Source organism: Pleurodeles waltl, chromosome 7, assembly GCF_031143425.1.
Source record: "Pleurodeles waltl isolate 20211129_DDA chromosome 7, aPleWal1.hap1.20221129, whole genome shotgun sequence".
NCBI classification, from domain to species: domain Eukaryota; kingdom Metazoa; phylum Chordata; class Amphibia; order Caudata; family Salamandridae; genus Pleurodeles; species Pleurodeles waltl.
This window is the reverse complement of record NC_090446.1, coordinates 1,423,434,583-1,423,447,800: the sequence shown is the minus strand read 5'-3', so window position 1 is coordinate 1,423,447,800 and position 13,218 is coordinate 1,423,434,583. Positions and strand designations below refer to the sequence as shown.

Genomic DNA, 13,218 nt, shown 5'->3' with positions numbered 1-13,218 from the left:
ATGACCTACAAAATAAAGAGAATTGACTTGAACCATCACAATAGCAAACAATCTGTGTTTGTGCAATAACACATTGAAAGTCGGTATATTATGAGGACAAAATTAGGCCAAATTGGGCACTTAGCATTGCTGCAAGGAGGGGTTAATTATAGTTGTCAGCAGGCATTACACTAATTCTGCCTTTAAGAGAGGTAAAGTGTCGTCACTCGGTGCATATTTTCCGAGGGTGTATATAATTTATAGGGAAATTCAGAAGTCAAACCCACTCAAGTGTGGAGTAAGTCATGCTTAGTCATAGAAACAGCATTGTTTAAATACGTCAGAGTGATAACCCTTTGAATTATGACAGTATATAAACTCGTTCACTGCTCCGGTCCTTAGCATTCCCAGCCAAGCTTTGAGAGGAAGCTCTGAACGCAGCTGAACTAAAACAGGTATGTTTCAGTTTCTGTTAGTTTTTCGGCTCTTTCACTTACTTGTAATATTTTGCAACAGTTGCAGACACTTGGAAATGTAATTTATAGACTGGACCATTGACTGCGCCAGTAAATATTGTTCAAATTATGATCCAACACACTGACATCATTTATTGGGTAACCATGGAAAGCAGATGATATCCCTGAAAGTGCGATTGATACCAATAAGTTCAGGCATTAAGATAGGCAGGAAGATAAAGATGTCTCCAAAATTCTTTTTTATTCTCTGTACATTTCAAGCCATGCCCCTCTCTCAGCTACTCAGAAGTAGGGGGATATCAAGAGTGCAACTGTGAGACAAGGGGTCAATCATGTATTGTCACTGGAGATAGTTTGTACGGTGTCGTTTCTGCTACCCTTGTAAATTTGTTGAATTAATTGTAATGATACAATGTCCATAAAAAAGTTCGTGGTAAAACTGAAGGAATCTTCTAAGTGCATAATGAGTCAATGCCACTAAGATATTCTCAGTGTGTTATGCCAACGATGCTTTGCATCCTTTTTCAGTGTATACTGGGACAAGTGAAACGGACCATTGCAGCAGGTAAAGTAGTGTTGGCTGAAGTCTACAGAGGTTAAACAATGTATTCATACAATTCATACATTGCATCTGGGTACTTGACGTTCATCTAATTCACAAGATAAGAGATGCAAATATTCCCTCTATCATCTGATCTGAAGCTCGATATTCCTTACCATTTTCAGCCCAGGAAGCATCTTTCCTAAACTGGCAGAATCACGCATGCATGGAATCAGGAAACTGTAAAGCTTTATCAATCTTGATGTCTCTGAAAGCATCTTCTTCTTCTGAACTGTTTTCTCTGAACATCTCTTCTCTAGTTCCTTTGCTATCTGTCATCGCACTCCTTTAATACTCTTCTTCCAAACATATTCTTAATTTTTTGGGCATTCGCCGTATCCGGCGTGTTGCTCATACTGCTCTGTAGTCTATTTCCTCATCAGCTAAAATGATTTTGTTCATTGTTACTCCCGAGGAACTTATAGAGCACATGATAACCTGTATGTATCATGCCATTATTAATCTGGAGACTAAAACAAGGCACCAGCAAAGACTATATATCAGGGCCAAAAGCGTTCCAGAACAGACAAGTATTCAGTACTCATTTACAATAATGGCAATGATCGAATGAGCATTGAAAGAGAATATCATGTCTTAGGGGTTGATACTAATGAACCCATGCCCCCCATCCCAGCCTTGTGAAATCCTTGTCAATCAGTCAATCAGGATTTATAAAGCGAAGCTATTCACCAGATAGGGTATCTAAGAGCTTGCAGGCCCCGGAAGCTTATCCGAACATCCAGGTCTTGAGGGCCATTCGGAATTTCGGAAGTGAGGTGATGGTCCGGAGGTGCATGGGGAGGCTGTTCCAGGTTTTTGCTGTGATGTGAGAGAAGCATCTTCCACTTCTGCTTTAGTAGATGCAGGGAGTATGGGCAAATTAAAGGGAGGTAAGCGTATTCTTCTCGACGGTAGGTGGAAGTTCAGGCAGATGTTAATGTACACGGGTCCTTGTTTGTGTAGAGCCTTGTGTGCGTGGGTCAGTAGCTTGAATTGGCATCTCATCTGTATGGGGAGCCAGTTGAGGTGCCAGAGGTGAGGTGTGATGTGGGTTTACCGGGGAAGTCTGAGGGTTAGTCCTTTAACAAATTGGCTGTAGAAGAGTGCAGAGTTATTGTAGTATTATTGGGAGCTAATGAAATTGTTTTAGCAGAGGACAGGAGCTTGTCTATAGGGGAGCCTTGCATATCATCCTAGTAGCAGCATTTTGAAGGAGATGGATACATCTCAGCTCACAATCTGGCGGACAGAATAGATGTTGTTACCATAATCAAAGCAGCCACCAATAATTGCCATCATAATCATTTGTGTGGCTCACTCATTAATTTGTGGTCTCAGAGACAACTGCTGGTTGACTAAGCTACCCAGACTTTTCGCTTCAACTTTAGGTGTAGGAAGTGGACCAAATTCACACTGCCAGTATTGGTTAGTCTAGGGTCTGGAATTACTGTTAAATACAACAATTTCAGTCATTTCAGCATTTAACTTGAAAGAATTGGCCTTCATCCACCCATGAATAAAGAGCAACAAATCTTGAAACAGTAATAGGGAGACACTCTGGGCCTCCAAGCAGAGTAAAATCTGAGTCGCTCGCATAATAGAAAATGCAACAGCATTTTCTCACCAATTACTTAATCTAAGGATGCAACTAGATGTTAAACAAGTGGAACTAAAAGGCATCATTTGAGGGAATCCACAGTAAATAATTACTTCAGTAGCTTTGAAGGGTTATAAATATATTGCTTGATTTCTACTCCAAAGATATGAACTTAGACATTTGTGTGCCGTTCCTAGTATACACGCAGCTTTACTGGAGAAGGATCTCATAATCTATTGTATTGAATGCAGTAGAAAGATCTATCAGGACCAAAGCCATAGTTTGAACTACATCCAGATTCTTCCTTATATCACCAATGACCAAAACTAAAACAGTTTCAGTACTGTACTTTGGACGAATCTCTGCTTGATGGGAATCCGATAATTTTCCAGATCGTAGATGGCTACATAGCTATGAGAACAGGGGATTAACAGATCAAATTAAATTAGATAGTGATTAGACAGACACTGTTTATGTTGCACTCACTTGCCATCACCTCTATTATCCAAAGGGGATTTCTATTTCATCAAATCTTCTTGGTTCTTTCTCCACGCACCTCTCTTTACTTCTGCCTACAATATACTGTGTACAATATCTTTCTTCTTAACTCTCACTGGAATGCCATATGCAGGTGTGCTTAAAAGTGACTGCATTCTCAGGACTCTGGTATTCCAGTGACAGAGGTACCAATAGAGCGCTAAATCCTCCACTGGATCAGAAGAGATAGAAAGGTGAACTTCTAAACCAATGAGAATGTAAATAGATATTGGGTATTTAACAACCAAATTCTAAAAGGATAAAAAGTTTTCTGTAGTATAAAATAAAAGACACAATTCTTCTTCTCCTTATGTAAATTTGAAAACTTTATATATATTGTAAGGAAATGCCTCCTTGGCATTGTTACCCCCTGACTTTTTGCCTTTGCTGATGCAATGTTTTGAATTGAAAGTGTGCTGAGGCCTGCTGACCAGGCCCCAGCACCAGTGTTCTTTCTCTAACCTGTACTTTTGTTTTCACAATTGGCACACCCTGGCATCCAGGTTAGTCCCTTGTAACTGGTACCCATGGTATCAAGGGCCCTGATGCCAACAAAGGTCTCTAAGGGCTGCAGCATATCTTATGCCACCCTGGGGACCCCTCACTCAGCACAGACACACTGCTTGCCAGCTGGTGTGTGCTGGTGAGGACAAAACAAGTAAGTCGACATGGCACTCCCCTCAGGGTGCCATGCCAACCTCACACTGCCTATGCAGTATAGATAAGTCACCCCTCTAGCAGGCCTTACAGCCCTAAGGCAGGGTGCACTATACCATGGGTGAGGGCACCAGTGCATGAGCACTGTGCCCCTACAGTGTCTGAGCCAAACCTTAGACATTGTAAGTGCAGGGTAGCCATAAGAGTATATGGTCTGGGAGTCTGTCAAACACGAACTCCACAGCACCATAATGGCTACACTGAAAACTGGGAAGTTTGGTATCAAACTTCTCAGCACAATAAATGCACACTGATGCCAGTGTACATTTTATTATAAAATACACCCCAGAGGGCACCTTAGAGGTGCCCCCTGAAACCTTATCCAACTACCTGTGCAGGCTGACTGGTTCCAGCAGCCTGCCACACCCGAGACATGTTGCTGGCCACATGGGGAGAGTGCCTTTGTCACTCTGTGGCTAGTAACAAAGCCTGCACTGGGTAGAGATGCTATCACCTCCCCCAGGCAGGAGCTGTAACACCTGGCGGTGAGCCTCAAAGGTTTACCCCCTATGTTCCAGCGCCACAGGGCATTCCAGCTAGTGGAGTTGCCCGCCCCCTCCGGCCACGGCCCCACTTTTGGCGGCAAGGCCGGAGGAGATACTGAGAAAAACAAGGAGGAGTCACTGACCAGTCAGGACAGCCCCTAAGGCAACCTGAGCTGAAGTGACTCTGACTTTTAGGAATCCTCCATCTTGCAGATGGAGGATCCCCCCAATAGGGATAGGAATGTGACCCCCTCCCCTTGGGAGGAGGCACAAAGAGGGTGTAGCCACCCTCAGGGCTAGTAGCCATTGGCTACTGCCCTCCCTGACCTAAACACACCCCTAAATTCTGTATTTAGGGGCTCACCTGAACCTAGGAAATCAGATTCCTGCAACCTAAGAAGAAGAGGACTGCTGAGCTGAAAAACCCTGCAGAGAAGACTGAGACACCAACTGCTTTGGCCCCAGCCCTACCGGCCTGTCTCCCCCGTTCGGAAGAAAACTGCTCCAGCGACGCTTTCCCCACGACCAGCGACCTCTGAATCCTCAGAGGACTGCCCTGCTCTAAAAGGACCAAGAAACTCCCGAGAACAGCGGCCCTGTTCACCCAAGACTGCAACTTTGTTTCCAAAGAAGCAACTTAAAGACAACAGCATTTCCCGCCAGAAGCGTGAGACTTGCAGCTCTGCACCCGACGCCCCCGGCTCGACTTGTGAAGAAACAACACTTCAGGGAGGACACCCCGGCGACTCCGAGACTGTGAGTAACCAAAGTTGTCCCCCCTGAGCCCCCACAGCGACGCCTGCAGAGGGAATCCGCGACTGCCTGACTCTCAGATCCCGACGCCTGGAAAAGACCCTGCACCCGCAGCCCCCAGGGCCTGAAGGATCGGAACTCTAGTGCAGGAGTGACCCCCAGGAGTCCCTCTCCCTTGCCCAGGTGGTGGCTACCCCGAGGACCCCCCCCCCCTTGCCTGCCTGCATCGCTGAAGAGACCCCTTGGTCTCCCATTCATTCCTATTGAAAACCCGAGGTGTGTTTGCACACTGCACCCGGCCGCCCCCGTGCTGCTGAGGGTGTACTTCCTGTGCTAACTTGTGTCCCCCCCGGTGCCCTACAAAACCCCCCCTGGTCTGCCCTCCGAACACGCAGGTACTTACCTGCTGACAGACTGGAACCGGGGCACCCCCTTCTCCATTGAAGCCTATGTGTTTTGGGCACCACCTTGAACTCTGCACCTGACCAGCCCTGAGCTGCTGGTGTGGTAACTTTGGGGTTGCTCTGAACCCCCAACGGTGGGCTACCTTGTACCCCAATTTGAACCCCGTAGGTGGTTTACTTACCTGCAAAAACTAACATTAACTTACCTCCCCCAGAAACTGTGAAAATTGCACTGTGTCCACTTTTAAAATAGCTATATGTGTTTTATGTGAAAAGTATATATGCTATTGTGATTGTGATTGTGATTATTGCTATTGTGATTATTCAAAGTTCCTAAAGTAGTTACCTGCAATACCTTTCAAATTAGATATTACATGTAGAATTTGAACCTGTGGTTCTTAAAATAAACTAAGAAAAGATATTTTTCTATACAAAAACCTATTGGCCTGGAATTGTCTCTGAGTGTGTGTTCCTCATTTATTGCATGTGTGTATGTACAACAAATGCTTAACACTACTCCTTTGATAAGCCTACTGCTCGACCACACTACCACAAAATAGAGCATTAGAATTATCTCTTTTTGCCACTATCTTACCTCTAAGGGAAACCCTTGGACTCTGTGCATACTATTCCTTACTTTGAAATAGTGCATACAGAGCCAACTTCCTACATATATTTACTACTTTTGTCATGAGATGAGAAAAACCCATAGAACACATAGGCCCTCATTCTGACCTTGGCGGGCGGCGGAGGCCGCCCGCCAAAGTCCCGCCGTCAGGTTACCGTTCCGCGGTCGAAAGACCGCGGCGGTAATTCTGACATTCCCGCTGGGCTGGCAGGCGGCCGCCTTCAGGCCGCCCGCCAGCCCAGCGGGAAAGAGGCTTCCACGATGAAGCCGGCTCGGAATCGAGCCGGCGGAGTGGAAGCTGTGCGACGGGTGCAGTTGCACCCGTCGCGTATTTCACTGTCTGCGGGCGGACCGCCGGGAACTGGATGGCGGTAGGGGGGGTCGGAATCCCCTCGGCGGCGCAGCTAGCTGCGCCGCCTTGGAGGATTCCAATGGGCGGCGGAACACTGGCGGGAGACCGCCAGTGTTGCCGGTCCGACCGCGGCTTTACCGCCGCGGTCGGAATGCCCATTGGAGCACCGCCGGCCTGTCGGCGGTGCTCCCGCGGTCCTCCAACCCGGCGGTCATGGACCGCCAGGGTTGGAATGACCACCATAGTAATACTCAATGGAGATCGAGCAAGGCAAACTACAATTTGGATAGTAATGTTCCACATAAAATATACTTTGGCAATACTTAAAACCCCTAAAAAACGTGTTCATTCCTAGAAGTATATGAATTGCGTTATGCTGCTCAATGAGCCATTATGCAGCATAGAAAGTTCCCTGAACTAAAATAGTATATCAGATTTCAACTGCCATGGACCCATAACATTGATTAATCACTACTTAATACTGTACAATGAGTAATACATAATTCTCTTTTGCCAGTGTAATCCTTCCAATCAGGACAAATAACAAAGGAATGCCATTGTCACCCCCAAAGGGTTTTAATCATTTTATATGAAAATGACAAAAAACAAAGACTCCAAATTGAAGAACAGACCATTCAGCTAATGTGTCCAATAAAAGGAGCATCAGGGGAAGAGTATGAAGCTAGTACTACTCATCAAAGTGAACGTATTCAAACTATCAGAATGAGTGCTAATCCTGTCTCACAACCTAAAATTCCAGCTCCCTGCCCAAACAAACAATACTGCAAACTTCCACTCTGAGGGAATACAGAAAATCCACAAGGAGCCCAAATAGGGCAAAATATGTCCTCATTTCACACAATGGATCGAAGCATCCCAAAGAGTTTATCATTTCAAGAACCAGAATCTTGCTCTCCAGTGCAAATTATCGAATCTACTTACCCCATAGAAAATGGCCACATCCCTCTGTGAGCAATCCTAATTCAAATAGGTGCACTTTTATAATTCACAAGATTACGAGAACCTTACTAAATTAACGCATATTACCCTTATCAGTAAAATCTGGAGAGAGCAGCACCACCTCCAAGAACCCTAACCTTGATACTGTAGACCTCTAAACTTAAGCTCAGCATCTAAAACCCCCTTTCTATGGAGACATGTCTTGCTCACATCTCCAAAACTACTCAGTAAATACATTTCAATTGTCTGTGCAAATCAGTACTGAAACCCAAATAGTCCAAACAAATACTGAATTACACTATTGCAGTTCTTGATGGAAGTGCTGCCAGTCTATTGGTTCTATTTGATTACTGGCATTCCGCAGCATTGATCATGTGTCTCCACCAAACATTCTGCAGTGCAGGATGAGAGTGAAAGAAGTATTTCAAAGTTGTTTCCACTCTCTCCTTACATCAAGATTTCAATATCTAAAACGTGATTCTTTTAGATTCACGATACGCCTGCTACCTTACAGCATTCAACATTTCTCAATACTTTTGGTTTGCCAATTTTGCCTTTAAATGGGACATGCAGATATGCTTAAAGACAAAATATGTCCATATATCAATATGCTGAGGATTGGCATCCCTTTGAGAAGATAAAGCTTAAAACAATCTGTGAAAAATTAATAAATTAGATAAGTTCAGTGCCTCGTGATCTCTTGACCAGTGAAATGTGTTGAGGCAGCTGGTCAAGGGATTATCCCAGAGTTGACAGTTGGAGGCTGTAAATGAGGTTTCTTGAAGATTAAAACTGACATTAACATCCTACCTTGTTTTGGTGTGTTATTGCATGGTGAAAACTTCACAATGAGCCTATTCTTTTCACAACTGGACAGAATCCAAATGTTCACTCCTCTTAGCTAAATTACTATTCATTCTTATTGACCTGAAATTTATCATGCAACTGAACTACACAGACACAGAAGATTGCATCATTTCAACTTCACATCTTTAGAGACCTCAAACTGATAATCACAAATTTCAGCAGTGACATTGCCTTACATGCTAATTTCCCTAAATATGCTATTCATACTTTCCACATTTTTGAAATGTTTACGTACCTATCTATAGGACAAACTTCACACCACATGAGGAAAAAGAAACACATGAGGTCTGGATCTCTCTACACTAAAGCAAGCAACACTTTAGATGTTCCCTGGCGAAACACCCATAAAAATTAGATCAGGCCTGACATATTGTCTCTCATGAACGAAATGGAAACTTATTTCTTCAGATCACATCTGCAGAACATACAAAACATGGCAATTACCATCCTCAGTCTATATTCAAATGTATCTCTTGTTATAAATGTTTGAAAAACACTCTGTTGCCCACCTGACTTTTCCTGCACAGCACAAATACCACATGTGATTGAATAAAACACCAAAAAACATCACCAAAACTTAACATTTGGATAACTGTGTGTTACTATCCAATGCAATGCCATCAACATATCTCTGTTGAATCAGTATTTTACTCTTGTATTTTCTGATTGTAGGACAATTGATTATCAAAATGTTGAAAATGACGACTCTTCTTCCAATGCTGGCAGTAGGTGAGTACCACAAAAATAGAGTAGATCCAGGATAAAACTGATATATTTAACCAATTGGTTGTGCACAGTACGTTCAGTGACCCTTTCCCAGGCATTTCACACGTAGCTAACGGCACTAGAACTAGGGGTGATTTAAACATCTGGCAATTCAAATTTAGTACTCAAACATCTGTCAGATGGTAGCAGAATGTCCTTTGAAGTTAATAGATTACTAGCTCTTAATGTTATGTGGAGAATTGAACTATGCCTTTGCATAAACTTGACTAATTCAAAATAAATAAATAAATTACACCATATTTACCTTTATATTTTGAAATAAACTCATGCATCACACAGTACTGGTAAACTGAATGGAAATTAGCATGTTGCTTTCTGGTTTTGAGTGGAAGAGAGAACTTGGATCAAGAGAGTGGGAGAACTAATAGTCAGTCAGTTTGTCAAAATGGAGTATTTCTAATGGTGTTCCTTTTCTGCACACAGAGGCTGAGGATCTAATTATCTGTTTTGTTAGCGGAAGGAAGGCTGAAGACCATAGATGAGTGAAATACCGAAACAGAGCCACCCCTGAGGAGTACGTCTCTTCACTCATTGTGTCATCGGTTAAAATGGTCAGCTTTAGTGCCTGCCTCATTAATTGCAGGTCACTCTCCAAACATTCCTCTGACATATGGCTGGCACTATCTAACAATTCCTGGGATGTCATGTTTCTTACTGAAACATGGCTATATGTTGACTCTGAACCCGACCTTGCTTTGGCCATTCCCCAGGGTTATCAAATACTGTGTGCCAACCAGGCTAGAGTTAGGTTGGGAGGTAGTAGAGCCATTATTTATAGGGGCACTTTGAGGTTTCTTCTTGGCTGAGCCAAATTGGGAATATTAAGTGGCTCACTTTCTGTATTAAACTCACCCCCTCTTTCTCTTTGACTGGCTTGCTGATCTGCAAACTCCCAGACTGCCCTAACAGCTTCCTCCCACAATTATGTGACATCATTTCACAACTATCTGTACACTATGACAACTTCACTGTTCTGGGAGACTTTAACGTTCATGTTGATGTCCAAAACTGTTCTCAGGCTGTTCAATTGATCTGGCCTCTGGCAGGCCTTAATTTGATCCAGCATACCAGTACCCTTACCCATATATCAGGTCACATATTGGACTAAGGGCCAGATTTATGAAAAGTAGTGCTGCACTCAGTGCAGCACCACTTTCCCTGCACCCCTTAGTGCCCCCCTAAAGCCAGCATGTGTGCACTGTGTCTAAGATACAGTACACCATGTCAGTAGTTAGGGAACTAGAGTCAACATTTTTTACGTTAGTTCAGAGATTTACAGGATTAGCATCAAAAATGTTGACGCTAATCCTGCAAAGCCCATTGAGGCCCATTGTAAACAATGGTGTGCCTCCTTTAAATTTCTGCTCTGAGCAGGCATTAAAAGTGCCAAAAAAAAGACCCAAAGAAATCTCCATTTATTCGGCCCCCCTGACAGGGGAACACTCCTTTGCATACATTATGCCTGGCACAGGTATAATGTAGCACAAAGGGTTACAAAGTGATGCAATGCATGCATTGTGCCACTTTGTAAATATGGCGGGGGAAAAAGCCACCTTAGCGTCACTTTAGCATCAAATAATGACGCTAAGGTGGCCTTAAGGTCGGGCTAGGCCCTCCTAAATCAGAGCCTTCATCTTTTCCAACATCACTGGTCTCCAGGCCGAGGTACCCATGCACCAGTTATGGATGGACCATTTTCTTGTCTTGTTCACTGTTTATGGCTAATGCAACCAAGTGGAGACCAGGGTAGCACCTGAGAGGAGGAGAAACTGAAGGAATGTTACGAAAGAGGCATTTGAGTTTTCCATTCAATCTGCCCTTCCAGCTTTCATAGGCAATCCCGACAGCGACTCAAGCCTTTTTTATCTGTGGATCTCTAACACTTTGGATCCTCTTGCTCCTTTAAAAACATGTAAGGCCAAGAGATCCAAGACATCTGCTCCTTGGTTCTCTCCTTCCTTGAGAGCATAGAAAGGCTGTTGTAAAAAGTTGGCACGCAGCTGGAGAAGGTCTTATGACCCTGTAGCAAAGCTTTTTGATGAGGCAGCTCTCAAAACTCCATAAACGTACACGTCAAGCTAAGAGGGAGCATTTTACGTCATATATCGGGAAGACGGCTAACTCTTCTAGGGAATTCTCAATATTGTTTAATCTCCCCTAAATTGGTTAAAAGTGTCCTTCACCCTTCACCTGCCCTCTGCACAAGCCTCTCTGTCTCCTTCAATGAAAAAAATCAAAATCTCTATTCAACCTTCCTGCAAGTTGCTGGCTCACCAAACCTTCTGATGCTGCCCACAAGCTCAAAATTAGTTCCTTCTGAATTTTGCCTAATTTACAGAGCCAGGCAATTGCAAATTTGGCTCTTCAGTGGACCCTTGTCTCCGTCCCCAATTTCTTGGACTGGCTGCCTCTACAGTAAACTGGTGTTCTACTTACATCATTGTTTTTGGTAGGTGGCCAGACTCAAGTGGGCAACAATTAATAGAAGAAAAGTCTAGGCCCAGATTTATGAGATTTTGGTGGAGGGCAGAGCAGCAAGTCACCTTGCTGTGCTGCCCTACATCAAAGGGTAAGGGCAGGAATGTGCCGTATCTATGGAATATGGCACATTCTTATCCTTTTCCCTTGCACCAGCACCCTTTTGGCTGCCTATTACCAATGCAGACACCCTTGCACCATGATAAAAGGGTGTCTACATTGAATGCAGGATTGTTTTGTGCAGGAAAGGACACATTCCTGAATGAAAGGAATCCTGTGAAGGGTTTTCCTCTATGTATGTGTGCTGCAGAATGTAGCACACAGAGAAAGAGTAAAAAACAGATAGAAATAGTGCTAGTAAGGTTTTGGTGCATCCCTAGGTTTACAAGGTGTTGTAAATTTGGCGAGGGATCAACATCGATGGGAGTTGCGTGGGAACACCCATTCCAACCCCCATGGAGTCCTTACCCAGGACAAAGCAGCGCAACACAGTGACTTGCATTGCATCGCACTACTCCAGATTTATGAGGTTACTCAAACCCACATAGAGTGGCTTTTCGTGGTTTCATAAATCTGACTGTGAGCCGTGCATCATGCATGTACCAATTTGATTGGTTCAAGATGTGGAACAGGACTTGTTAGACCTGGCATCCTTGGTGTGGTCTACCATGTCTTTTTTTGCCTCTGCTTCCTAGGTTTTGACTGTGTGATGGATCCTGTTTTTACATTTTTTGGTACTCTGAGTACTTTACCACTGCTGACCAGTGCCAAAGTGCAAGTGCTCCCTGTGTAAATTGTATGTATGATTGGCTTTTCCAAGATTGTCATATTTGATTTACTAGTAAGTCCCTAGTGAAGTAAACTACAGGTGCCTAGGGCCTGTAAATCAAATGCTACTAGTCGGCCTGCAGCACTGGTTGTGCCACCCATGAGTAGCCCTGTAAACATGTCTCAGACCTGCCACTTCTAGGTCTGTGTGTGCAGTTTTAAACTGCAAATTCGACCTGGCAAGTAAACCCACTTGCCAGGCCCAAACCTTCCCTTTTTATACATGTAAGGCACCTCTAACGTAGGCCCTAGGTAGCCCTATGGGCAGGTTTTCACTGTTGCAAGGCCTAACTCTCTCATAGGTTAACATTGGGGCTGCCTTTAAATATCTTTAAGACTGAGTTTCCTTTTGATAGCAGATAGAGATATGGAGTTTGGGATTTCTAATCTCACCATGTAAAAATTCATCTTTTAGTGAAGGTGTTTTTTAGATTGTTAGTTTGAAAATGCCACTTTTAGATAGTGAGCATTTTCTTCCTGAAACAATTCTGTGACTCTGCCTTCTTGTGTATTCCTTTTCTGGGTGAGACTGACAGTTGGGCTGTTTGTGAATCTTCTCTAGACAGTGACACAAAGGGAGTGGTGTAGCCTGCATTTCCTGATGAGCTATCTGAGCTAGAGTGGAGGGAGGAGTGGTCACTTACACCTAAATGGACTGTGCCTGCCCCCACAAAATGCAGTCTCCAAAACCGCAGTGTGTGTCTGGAGCCAGGCTTGGGCAAGGCAGGATCTTGTGAACAACAGAGACTTTCTTTTGAAGTTTGCCTATT

The 13,218-nt window shown here is 43.9% G+C and overlaps 1 protein-coding gene across 1 annotated transcript in view; it reads left to right on the top strand.

The window, feature by feature from the left end:
- The first annotated feature begins 326 nt into the window (after nt 1-326).
- The window catches only part of LOC138246439 (alpha-tectorin-like), a 29,504-nt gene continuing 16,612 nt past the window's right edge, over nt 327-13,218 (top strand). Inside the window, exons 1-2 of the mRNA XM_069201054.1 lie at nt 327-434; nt 9,029-9,085. Coding sequence (XP_069057155.1) covers nt 9,046-9,085 — 40 coding nt within the window. The 5' untranslated portion in view covers nt 327-434; nt 9,029-9,045. The remainder of the gene's footprint in view (nt 435-9,028; nt 9,086-13,218) is intronic.